Source organism: Lipotes vexillifer, unplaced genomic scaffold (genome assembly GCF_000442215.2).
Source record: "Lipotes vexillifer unplaced genomic scaffold, Lipotes_vexillifer_v1.1 scaffold1798, whole genome shotgun sequence".
NCBI lineage: Eukaryota > Metazoa > Chordata > Mammalia > Artiodactyla > Lipotidae > Lipotes > Lipotes vexillifer.
The window spans coordinates 490,946-503,450 of NW_006789032.1; the positions used below are offsets into that span (position 1 = coordinate 490,946).

At 61.5% G+C, this 12,505-nt stretch overlaps 1 protein-coding gene across 1 annotated transcript; it reads left to right on the plus strand.

Annotated features, from left to right (window-relative positions):
• Nucleotides 1–3,099: 3,099 nt before the first annotated feature.
• STMN3 (stathmin 3) lies at nt 3,100–11,928 on the plus strand. The gene is made up of 5 exons (XM_007462240.1): nt 3,100–3,144; nt 9,452–9,544; nt 9,771–9,946; nt 11,097–11,288; nt 11,869–11,928. Exons 1-5 carry the CDS (start codon nt 3,126–3,128, stop codon nt 11,926–11,928), a joined length of 540 nt encoding a protein of 179 aa, XP_007462302.1. The 5' UTR covers nt 3,100–3,125.
• Nucleotides 11,929–12,505: the final 577 nt, after the last annotated feature.

Below are 12,505 nucleotides of genomic sequence, written 5' to 3' on the forward strand. Positions count from 1 at the left end.
CGGAGCCGGGCACTACGCGCCCCACAATGCAGCGCGCCAAAGTCGCCAGCGCGCGGCCCCAGGGCTGCGCGGAGCCTGCCGGGAGTTGCAGTTGCGGAAGCCGCCGCTTGGGCACAGGTTCCAGTGCCAGGGTCTCCGCGGGGAGCCTTCCACGACCGGGATCCCCAGGACTTCGCCCCAGTCTCTCCGACTCACCACCACCGCGTCCTCAGCAGGCAACCAGTCCGACCTTGCGGGCTGAGGCGCGCAGTCATCCGTGGACGCGCTGCACTTCCGCCCCCAATTCCGGTCCTCTGCGCAGTGCTCCGGCCGGAAACCGGTCCTCTCCCTCGGGGTCCGCGCTCTGCTAACGCGCAGCGTTCCACGTTCCACCCGCCCCTTCCGTTGACCCTGAGCCTGGTGAGCGGCACCTCCTCGCCCGCGGGCACGAACCTGGGGTCCCGCCGTCTCCTCCCTCCCCACCAGGGTCTCCATTCCACTTCCCCCCCTGGGCCAAGCCCCCTCGGACAACTGCCCGGACAACAGCACAAGCCTTCTAACAGGTTTCCTGTGGTTTCCCTTTTCTCAAAAGACCCAGAGGTCTTTTAAAGACTCGAGTCTGAGCTGATCACTCTCCTTAAATTTCGCAAGTGGCTGACCCTTGCCCGTGACTCGGCTCCTGAGAGCCTCACCAGCTCCGCTCCTTACTGTCCTCTGGGTCCAGCCGCTTTTCCGGTCAATGTCCCCCACTGGTCAGGGCGGGACCTCTGAATCCCCAGCACCAGCTGGCAGTCAACAGGGAGGTTCCAGGGGTCTGCACAGTTCTGTGTGGTCAGAAGTGTTTGTCTATGGACGTCCCTGGTGCCGCAGTGGTTGAGACTCTGCAATCCCAATGCAGGCGGCCCAGGTTCCATCCCTGATCCAGGGAACTAGAACCCACATGCATGCTGCAACTAAGAGTTCACATTCCACAACTAAGGAGCCCATGAGCCGCAACTAAGACCCAGCGCAACCAAATAAATAAATATTAAAAAAAAAATAGTGTTTGTCTAGGTGACCCCAGCATGCCCCAAAGAGCACCAGGAAGAAACTGACGCTGAAGTGACAGCCCACAGTCAGCTGGCAAGGCTGATTTTAGAGGGTCTCGTGGGCTGTTTAATGTCCAGATGTTTTCCCACTGATGGCACCTTAATGCCACATGAGTGTCTAGGCTGATGTGTGTGAGATCATGCTTGGGGAAGCCCCTGGCACACACTGGCATCCAGCCACACCCACTTGTTCCAGTGAGGGGACAGGAGAGTGTCTATCTCAGCAGGGAGCTTGGAGAAGAGGAGACCCGGCCACACACTTGCTGAATGCTCACTAGGCACACATTTCAGTACCATCCATGCAGGCATTAACACGGTTGTCCTTCCAATGACCCCTGAGATAAGTGCTTTTATGATCCACTCCTTACAGGTGAGGAAAGGAAGCACGGGGTGGGTAGTTAGTAGATTTCCCGAAGACGGCAGCACGTCCCAGAGCCAGGAGTCCCACTCTTCACCTCCACACCCCCCATCTTCTGAGAGTAATGGCATTTCCCCCACAAAAGTCCAAGGAAGGGGAGTCCAGGACCCAGAGACTTGGCAAACTCCTGGGCCAGAAATGGAGCTGAGGACCCTGGTCACACATAGTGCAGAGGGACTCCTGCCCAGGCTCCTATTAATTATAACACGTAAATGCTGTGGTACTGAGTCCTGAGAGGTGAGCAGAAGGGGAAAAGAAGGCTGGCCATAGCAAGCCCACTCAGCCGGCACTGCGATCTCGATCAAGTCAACAAACTTGCACTGAGTGTCTGCTCTGCCAGGCTTTGTGGGACTCCCACGGTGGACCCGACCCCATGTGGACCACAGGACAGATGTTAACCAGTCACATGCTTGCTGTGTGTGCACACAGAGGTCCTGGGCCCTCCTCCTCTCTCTGTGTGTCCCTAAGGTTTCCCAGAGATCTAGTTCTGGCTCTAGGACTTCATTGCTTGTGGAGTCAGCACTTCTCTTGGCCTCAGTGGCTCCGTCCCTAAAATGGGAATGACGCCCCATCTGTCTGACTTGCCATCCCCATCACCAAAGAGGTGACATGGTCACTGCGGGAACAGCTCTGCCTTTGGGGGTATCAACAAAAACCCTGAGGCTGGCGGGGGGAGGGGCAGGACGCCACCGACTCACCAAGTGTGCACATCTCTCCTACACCACCTGGGGACTGACACCATTGTCTCATCTCACACCCGAGAAATGGAGGCCCAGAGAGGTCAGAAACTCGCCCTCAGTCACATAGCAAGTAGATGTCAGAGCTGGGATTGGCTCCAGTCTCCGTCTCGCTCCAAAGCCTTTGTTCTAGGCCTCTTCACATCAATCTACCCTCTTCTCTGCCTCAGGAGCTGCTCTCGGATGCCCCTGGAGGCCTTCCAGACCAGCCCCCACCCTCACCATCCATGACTCGCTTTGCCCTCAGCACAAGCCTGGGCGCACAGAAGGCACCTCCCAGCCTCCACTGGCCTCAGTGAAGAGCTCTCCTACCCCACTCTGATGTTGAGGCCTATCGCCTCCTGCTGCACCCACCCTGGGGAATTGGGGGCTGTTTCCGCCATCCCCCCGGGGAGTGCACAAAGCCAGGTGGGGGGGGCACTAGCTCCAAGTGGTGAGCGGTGGGAGGATGGGCAACGGGTTGCAGCGCTCAGCTCTGCGTCCCCGGCTGATCTCTCCCCTCCCATCATCTCCTCCCTCTGACGGCTGCAGCCCGTGCAACAGCCAGGCGCTTTCCCTCTCTCTCTCTCCCTCCCTCCCTCCCTCCCTCCCTTCCTGTCTCCCTGTATCCGTCCATTCACCCATGCACCCATTCATCCAGCCAATTCATCCATCCATACATCCACTTATCCCCCCATCCCTCCCTCCCCACCTCCTTCCATCCGTCCATTCATCAAGAGATGTTTGTTGGGTTCCTCCTGTAGACAGGTGTACTCTCTCTCTCCCTCCCTCCCTCTCCCCGCTGCTCCCGCCTCCTGCCCTCCCTTGCCCCCTCCCCTCCCCGACACTGCAGCATTCGCCGACTGCAGCTCCAGCCACCGCCCGCGCCTCTCCGGCCTCCGCAACCCCACCGCCGCCAGCACCATGGCCAGCACCGTGTCCGGTAGGCACCGGGGCATCGGGAGTCCTGGGGCGGCGGATCTGAGCAGAGGCTATTGTCTGGCCTCGCCCACCGCTGGGCCGATTACGGAGTGTTTTCTCATCTCGGACCCCACGCTCTGCAAGGGCGCGGGCGCTCTCCGGGCGGAAGACGGGGTTCAGGGCCGCCGGGTGGGGAGACCCGGTGCCCATAAGGCGGGGATTGCGGCGCCAGCCTAACGGACTTGGGCCGCAGAGCAGGGGCTCCGCTCGGGGTGGGGGCATCGGTGCGGGGGTGCCCTTGCCCCTTGGGGCGCTGCTGTGCCAGGCCGGGAGCGACTGCCTCAGGATGGCTCCGAGACACATGGGTTGGCGCGCTCGCGGGATGCGGGCAGGGTCCCTGGAGGCGCCCGGGGACCCCAGACCCGGGTCGGACCGCGCCTTCTCGGGGGTCAGAGGGAGGAGCGCGGGACCCTTTGCAGGAGTCCCAGCCCGGGGCCAGCTGGGCCCGGGCTCTCCCTGCGCCAACAGAGGGGCCGGGGGACGGGAGGGGGCGCTGCGAGAAGACGGGAAACGGAAACCTGAGCCGAGCCGCGCCCGCACCTCGCCGCTGCGGGCTCGGGACCACCCTCTGGGACACGGTGCCACCCGCCCCAGTCGAAAAAGCCACCGCCCTTTACGCTGCGGGTTTGGATGGGGGATGGGCTGCCGCTGTTTCCGAGCCTTTTGCTAGGATGGGGGCGTCTGCCCCTCCCTCCCCCACCGCTCCACCTCCCCAGCTGCAGACCCACCGCCCTCGACGGCAACGACCCTCTCCTCCCTGGCCTGCAGCAGGCGCGGAGCCGCCGCGGAGTGGCGGGCACCGGGCGAGGCGGGAAACGCGGGACAGATACTGGACGCGGGAGTGCTGCCAGGCAACCCCCGGGGCAAGGACGCGGGGGTCGCTCTCCTCAGGAACGCTCTGCCCAGTCTGGCTTTCCCAGGACCGGCTTCACCTTTGCACTCGGTGCCCGAGATGGCTAGGCGGGCGGGCGGCCCCCACCTCCACCCCGTCACCTCGCCCACCCTTCCGTCCGCCCTGGGGGCGGCTCTCTGCGATGCCCTCTTCCCAGCTAGTTCGACTCTGTCCGCAGCGCCCACTTCTGTCTGAGGCGCCAGAGCTCCGCCCACCCACGTGTGCAACGCCCTGACCCCGCCCCTCAGGGCCGGCGGTTCTGGCCCCCAGTGACTTGTGCAGGAGCCTGGCAGGGGACCACGTGCGTCACTGACCACCCCCCCAAATCCATCTGGGGGTCTTATCCATCTGGACTTCATACGCCCCCTGCCCTCTCCCTGACATCCCCAGAGATACTGGGACCAGCAGGTGAGGGTGGCCAGTGCGGCCCCAGTCCCACACTGGGGCAGGTCTGTGCGTCCTCATTCACCATCTATGCCTGAGCTGGGGGACAGTGGGCAGCCACTTCTGGGAGCATTTATCAGCTTTTCACCCCGTTGGTAAAACCCCTGCACAGGCCTCCTTCTCATCCTTCTGACATGAGCAGACTGAGGTTAGGCGCTGGAGGAACGCAGACGAAGCCACACCATCGATGGCCATCAGGGCTTGGGCCCAGACCCTCCGACCTTAGGGTTTCCTGGCACCAGACCCTCTTCTTCGCCAGACTTTGGGGCACTGCTGACCCATGCTTTTTCCCAGGATTGTTCTGGGTGTCCAAGTTACCCCTGGTGTCAAGAAGGAGACCATGGGACTTCCCTGGTGGCACAGCGGTTAAGAATCCACCTGCCAATGCAGGAGACACGGGTTCGAGCCCTGGTCCGGGAAGATCCCACATGCCGCGGAGCAACTAAGCCCGTGCGCCACAACTACTGAGCCCACATGCCACAACTACTGAAGCCTGCATGCCTAGAGCCCGTGCTCTGCAACAAGAGAAGCCAACACAATGATGAGATGCCTGCTCACTGCAACGAAGAGTAGCCCTTACTCACAGCAACTAGAGAAAGCCCACGTGCAACAGCAAAGACCCAACGCAGCCAAAAAAAAAAAAATTTTTTTTAAAGAAAAAAGAAAGAAGGAGACCATGAGTGCCATTGGTCAGTTTTGTCCAGCATGGCCAGCAAAGACATACTGCAGTGCCAGCTGGAGAACTGCTCGTAGCTGACACCACATGGGGCTGGGCCTTTCATGTTCTGTCATCAGCACTGCCCTCTATAGAGTGCAGCCCGTGTGTACACACACCTGTGCTCACCTGCAGCTTCTCCCGGCCATAACAGTTTGATAGGAGAGAGGTCTGGCCCAGAAGTGGCTACGTGACAGCGCCGGTAACTGTGGCCAAAATTGGTGTAAGCGAACCAGCTATGGCTTCTCTCTGAAAACACATTTTTGATTGGAGCAGACTTTCGTGCCTCAGTGGCCTTGAAGTGTCACCTCTGCTCTGGTCTGTGGCCGCTGCAGGATTGCTCTTAGCCTCATCTTTGTGCATAGATTGGAAAGCTTTGCCCCTGCCTCTCCCTTGAGTGCCTCCTGGTGGGCCGCGTTCTGAGGACACTGCGTCTTGGTGTCCTTCCCAGGTGCTCAGCTCTTCAGGCACTGTAGACTTGCTCGTGTTCATCCTCTCATGCAACTCTGGCAAAGCTGCAAGGCCTTGCACCTGCTACCTAGCCTCTCAGGGGCTCAATCTCCCCATCTGGGTGACCATGATAGTGACAGCACCTCCCCTAGGCTTGTTCTGAGAGTTGAATGAGCTATTTCAGGAAACAGTACTTGGCCTGGGGCCTGGCAAGAGGTGAGTGCCCAGCCCATGCCAGGCAGCATGACTGTTGTAGCCACATTTCCCAGAGAAAGGTGAATTCTGCTGTCAACTCCTGCCATGCTGGGCGCCCGACACTGATGGAGGAGACGCTGACGAGGGAGGGGCAGCCTGGGTGGCAACGAGCTCCATCTGTTAGGAGGCAGTTAGCAGCGGCCTCCAGGGCCCTGTTAGGGGTGAGCGGGAATCTGTGGGCCCGCTTCCCTCCTAGCTCTGGAAGACCCCCCACCCACCCACCATGAGGCTCCCAACAGGAAAGTGCAGAGGCCTGGGCTCGTGACAGGGCTGCCACCCTGGTGCGCTGTGTGACTTTGGGGGCGCCACTTGCCCTCTCGCACCTCCTTCTCCTCTGTAGAAATGAGGCTGATGAGGGTGTCTGCCTGGGCTGGCTGGTCTTGAGAGTCAGTTCGGAGGAAGAGTGTGGTGTGCCCACTCCATCCCCCTTGGGCACTGTTGTCACCAGGTGCTCTAGGCTGACCTGGTGCCTTCTAACTCTTGCTCTTCTGAGATGTAATCATCCAAAAGGCCAATATGCACTTTTGCATATGAAGGGGGATCAAAGCAATCCAGTTCATGGTAGAGATTTGTTTTTAATGACTTTCTGAAGTCAGTGATGGGGAAGGAAGAGAGGGTCCTGGTGAGGAGAGAAAAGGGAGGGCACGCCTCGAGGCCCCACTTCCTGGCTGGAGCTATGTCTGTGGAGAAGTCTGGGCCTCCACCTCTTCCCTCTGCAATGAGAGGAACTTTAAGCCCCACCGGCTCTGAAAATACAGGCATACCCTCCCATCTTGCATGTGGCTGGGCCCAGCCCTGATCTCCAACCCCGGTGCAGGCTGCCCCCTGCTCACTCTCTCCAAATTTGCCGGTTCCCCACCCACCATGCAGTCCCCTCTGACCTGCAGCCAGACCACAGCGCAGGCCTCACTCCCAAGCCCCCTCCTGGGGAGTTGCCCCTTCCCACTGGGCTTCTTGAGGAAGGGTCTTCAGAGAAGGAAGGTCCTCATAGGCCACCAACCCAGGGGATCTCCACGACCACCAGACGCCAAGCTGCATCCCTGTTTGCAGCCCCGGGACACAGTCCTTCACTTCCCAGTTGGACACTTGTACCCTGGGCAGAGCCATGACCTCGGAGACTCTGACCTCAGTCTTGAGCCCCCAGCCCTCTCCCCTCTCACCTGCCTACACTCACACCTGCCCAAGCTCCCCCTCCTGCCCCTGAATTGCCACCAGCCCCGCTCCAGGCTGAAGTGACAGTTGCCTAGAAGGGAGCCCCTGGCATTTGTCTGTAAAATTCCTCTGTTATTAATTTGCAACGCTTTTCCTGGGAAAATCTCAGGCTTGAGGCAGAGAGGGCCTTGAGCAGCTGTGAGGCCCCAGGTTCCTGGTGTGTAAGGTAAACTCTTTCGGAGGTTTTAACACGGGATGAGAAAGGATTCTCTGAAAGGTCAGGGTAGGGGGCTGGTGTCTGTTGCCAGAGTGGTGGGTGCTGGCAGGGTTAGACTGAGGCCCCCTCCTCCCTGGCCTCTCCCAGGACCCAGCTAGGCCCCTGACCAGACTCCCTCTCACTCCCTGCCCCACCTTCCCTTCTGAGCACAGGTCTGGCTACCTCCGCAGCCTCTCCAAGTGTCCAAATATCTCCTGCTCTGCTGTTCCTGGAGAGCCACTCTGCCTGGTCCTGCCTCCTCTAACTCCCAAGCACACGTCCTGGGAGGTACCCCTCAGCCTCCTTTCTACAGTTAACTTTTAATGACATAAGTAATACGCGAGTAGATTCTGCTTGTGAAAAAGCAAAAACGACAAGTCAGGCCAAAATCCCCTTTGAGGCCACCCCTACCTGGCCCGCCCTCCCCTACCTGGCCCGCCCTCCCTGAGGCCCGCCCTCCCTGAGGCCCGCCCTCACCTGGCCCGCCCTCCCTGAGGCCCGCCCTCCCTGAGGCCCGCCCTCCCACACTCCCGAGCCAATGACCAAGTCATGTGTCTTCGCCCTGCTTCTCCTCCAAGACCCCTAAGGCTCTGCCTGCTGCTTGCTCAGGATTCCTCTGTGCTCCCGTCACAACTTCTCGGGCTCTCTCCGGAAGAGTCTGGGTCATCAGGACATTTAGATCAAATAACATCATTCTCTGCACTGGTTGTTGGAGGACCCTGCTCACAGCAAGCTGTTCCCTCAGACAGGGCCTAGTCACTTCTGTCCTGTGTCCTGTTTCTACACCAGCACTTTCCCCAATTTTACGTGAAATCAATTTAAAAATATTATCTTGTGTGAAATTTCATCATTAAGTTTCTTGCCCAACCTGTCTGCCCCTTGGAAGAATGCTGTGGGTAACTATGCATGTGCTCTTTCATGGAAGCCGGAGTTGCTCTCCGTGGAGTATCTCTCTAGAGACCTATACTAGCTTCTCCAGCCAGGGAGGCAGGTGCATGGGTCTGAGCCCCCAAGTCTTTGGGACCTACTGCAGTGGTGGAAAGAACACAGACCACCTGGGGTTGCCCTGGAGGAGCTTTGAACAAGTCACCCAGCTACCTGGGCCCAGTGTCCTCTTGGTTGAGTGGGGGTGACAGTACTGGGCATACATTGTTGAGAGCCAGTGAGACATCAGACCCATGTGTCTACTTTGGGGCCTGGCTTGCTATGTACCAACCACAAAGAGCTCAATTATTTCCATTCTGAGAGCGAGCATCTCCCCTTGCCTGACAAGGCTCAGGGCCTCAGCAGGCGTACCTCCTTTTCTGGTTGGGTAGTGTGGACACTGGCTGTGGGCACTCACCCTGCAAGGCCAGAGGGCGGGCTGTGGTGCTGAACGGACAGCTCCCGTCCCTTTAGCTTTTGACGGGCAGCCAGTGCGTGTCTGGTGAGAACCTGATTTCGTCCCACGGTGGGCGCACTACAGGGTACATGGGGGTGGGCTGGGGGGCAGACAGGAGGGTCTGAGGGCTTCACCTAAGTGCACAGCCCAAGAAGGTGCTGCCTGAGGAAGCTCTACATTTGTGCCGTGGCCCAGTCACCAGCGTGGTGACCTCTCCACCGACCGGGCAAGTGTCCACAAGAGGGAAAGGGGAGGAAGGAGAAGTATGCAGAGGGGCAGCGGGAGGGGAGAGGCGGGAAGACACACAGCGACCAAGAATCACGGAGACGTAAAGATACAAAGAGAGGTAGTGACAGACGGAGAGCCAGAAAGACAGAAGGATGAACGGAGACACACACAGAAATGCCAAGAGAGAGAAAAGGAGGGAGAGAGAGGCAGAGACAGACAGAGCGAGGGGGGCAGGGACTCAGAGACGGGAACAGAAAGATCAGTGCAGGACACCCACAGGGGGGCGTGCCCAGGGAAAGACAGCCAACATCTGGGAGGGAGGGAGGGACGTAGAGAGTCAGAGATGTGGGACACAAAAGATCAAGGTAAACAGGCTCCCAGACAGGCGCATCGGGGGCAGCAACGGGGGCAGAGGCAGGGAGGCCTGGGCATCCAGGGAGGTGGGGCTGGAGGTGCGATGGGATGGCACCTGCTCAGGCTGGCCTCACGCCCACAGCCTACAAGAAGATGAAGGAGCTGTCGGTGCTGTCACTCCTCTGCTCCTGCTTCTATTCACAGCCGCACCCCAACACCGTCTACCAGTATGGGGGTGAGTGTGCCTGGCTGCTGCCCTGACCTCGCTACCCCCTCCCGTGGCGTCTGTGAACCCCCGCTTGGCTGCCTTCCGGAGACGGGTCCCTGTGGGGAGGGGCCGGTCCTGGGAGTCCCACGTGAGCAGCCTCAGCCCTCCTCTCAGCCCTTGACTTGGGTGTGTGCTCAGCCTGCCCACTCCTTGAGCAGCCCCCCTGAAGCCCCCGTCTGCTCTTGCCCTGCAGACATGGAGGTGAAGCAGCTGGACAAGAGGGCCTCCGGCCAGAGCTTTGAGGTCATCCTCAAGTCCCCTTCTGACGTGTCCCCGGAGAGTCCCATGCTCTCCTCGCCCCCCAAGAGGAAGGACACCTCCCTGGAGGAGCTGCAGAAGCGGCTGGAGGCAGCTGAGGGGCGGAGGAAGGTAAGGAGCCACCCCTCTGGTCCTGATAAAGACGGTCGGGGGCCTTGCTGGCCACAGACAGCAACCCCAAGGTACGGGGTGCGCCAAGCACTCGACTGGCTGTGGGCCTGTGTAGCAGAGAGGGTCTCATGGTCCCGGGGCCACCTCCTGAGCCATCAGAATGAGACAGGGGGGAGGAAGGATTTCTCAATGGCAGCCAGCTGGAGGGAGACAGGAACCAGATACTGCTGGGAGGGGCACCCTTGGCCATGCTGGCAGAGTGGGAGCGTCAGGTGGTAGCCCCAGGAGGGGCCCTGGGAGAGGAGGCTGGGCGACAGCCTCCTGAGCAGGGGAGCGTGAAGGAAGGGCTTTCCATGAGCTGGGAGCTCAGGGGGCCCCTGGGAGAAGCAGGCCCCTCCCCACCCTTTCTCACACCAGCCCCTCTGAAACTGAGACACACGCAGAGAAGCACGTGCTCTCAGGAGTGCTGTCCTGGTGCCCAAGCCCACTGGGCAGGTGCAGCAGCTCTATCCCCCTTACGGCAGGACCGGTGAGCCCTGGGGACCCAGGCTTCTCAGGGTTAACTAGTAGTGACTGGCACGTGGGTGGAGCCCAGCACCCTTCTGAAGGAGGCTGTGGGAGGCTAATTACCTCTGGGCGCCTCGGGTCCACTCCCGCGGCCACCAGCAGGGCCGGACAGTGGCGCCAGCAGCCCCACCCTCCTCGTTCCAACTCGTCCCTTCCCCAGCGGCCCTGGGACCCCTCCCCCGCCCCCGGCACCTTAGGGAGCTCAGAACCCGGTGTGTATTAAGCACCTCCTTTGTGCTCAGCGCGCAGACTTTTGAGGAAAAGACGGGGAAGGCTCCGCTCCTCCCACGTTCCCCGAGGGCAGCTGGGACTCGAGAGGGATGGAGCGGGGGCGCCCGGAGCCCAGCGGGGAGGGGCAGCTCTGCGGCCGAGGGTGGACAGGGAGCTCTTGCCTGGGGGTGAGGTGGTCACTCCAGCCGACGGCAGGACAGGGTAGGCCCGAACTCCCCGAGTACGAGTCCGGTGGGCGGGAGGCGGTGGGCTCGGGCTGGGCGGCAGGGCGGGGCGCGGGGCACTGGGCGGGGCGCGGAGAGCGGCGCAGGGAGGCCGCCCCTCACGCTCGCCCACCCGTCCGCCCACGCAGACGCAGGAGGCGCAGGTGCTGAAGCAGCTGGCGGAGCGGCGCGAGCACGAGCGCGAGGTGCTGCACAAGGCGCTGGCGGAGAACAACAACTTCAGCCGCCTGGCCGAGGAGAAGCTCAACTACAAGATGGAGCTCAGCAAGGAGATCCGCGAGGCGCATCTGGCCGCGCTGCGTGAGCGGCTGCGCGAGAAGGTGCGTGCCGGGGCGGGGCCCGAGCGGGGGGCGGGGCCCGAGCGGGGGGCGGGGCCCGAAGCAGGGGGCCCCCAGGAGCCCCTTCTTTTGGCCTTTGGCCGGTCCCTGCCCACTACCCCAGCAGCGCTCCCGCAGTCCGACCTCCCCGTGACGCCCCGTCCTACTAGGGCTAGCCAGGGTGAGGCGAGCCCCTGCCCAGGCCGGAGCAGCCTCCCTGCGAGCGGGACCAGGTTAGCTCCGGGGAGCCCCGAGCCTGCACTCCCCGGGAAATTCCCGGAGTCACAATGCTCGGGTCTGGACACCACCCCAGGCTCACTGAGGGCCAGCCCCCACCCTCAAGCCGCACTTGCAGTCCGTGACGCAGGCCTGCCCCTGCCCTCTGTTGCTCCTGGTCACTAAGGTGTCCTCATTGGTCGCATCTGCCGCACCTGGGACCGAGCCAGTCTAGGGAGGAAAAGACCCCAGGGTCCCCAAAGCCCGGGAGCCGGAGGGCAGGGCCCCCAGAGCCCAGGAGGGGTGGGGGGGGCAGGACCCCGCCCCTGCCGGCTGCAGGGCCCCGCCCACCCCGCCTGTCCCGCAGGAGCTGCACGCTGCCGAAGTGCGCAGGAACAGGGAGCAGCGGGAGGAGACGTCCGGCTAAGGGGCCGTTTGGACACCGCGGCGCCTGGATCCCGAGATGAGACAAGAACACATCTGGGTTTCGGTTTTGTTTTGTTCGACTTTGTCTAGATGCGGCTTTTGCTCCCGTCCCTCCTCCCCTCCTGTTCTCCCAGCTTCAGCTTCTCTTTCGCGTTCCGAGCTGTCCAGCCCTCGTGGCAAGGCTGTGCCCACAGGCTCTGCCTGTGGAGCCCCCAGGGCGTGGCACACAGCCCCGCAGTTCAGGCCCCAGGCTGGCGGTGGCTGGGTCCCCTCTTGGCAGCCCTCTTAGTGGACGTGGTGGCGACCTCAATAAATCCAGCGATGGTGGCAGGAACACGCAGGTCGTTGTGCTGTGAGCACCTTGTCACTTAGGGTACGTCTTCTGAGGCAGCTCCTGCCGGCAGGCAGGGCCACCTCCACCTGGATGTCCTCCTCTGGGAGAGGGGCTGGGCACGCAGGAGGGGGCGGAGGAAGACAGACTTGGACAGAGAAGGACCTCTGGGCAGTGGGGGCCAGGTACCCTGTCACTGGCCAGCCCTGGGAGTCCCGTGTGCAGTGGTGCTTTTTGGAACTGGTGG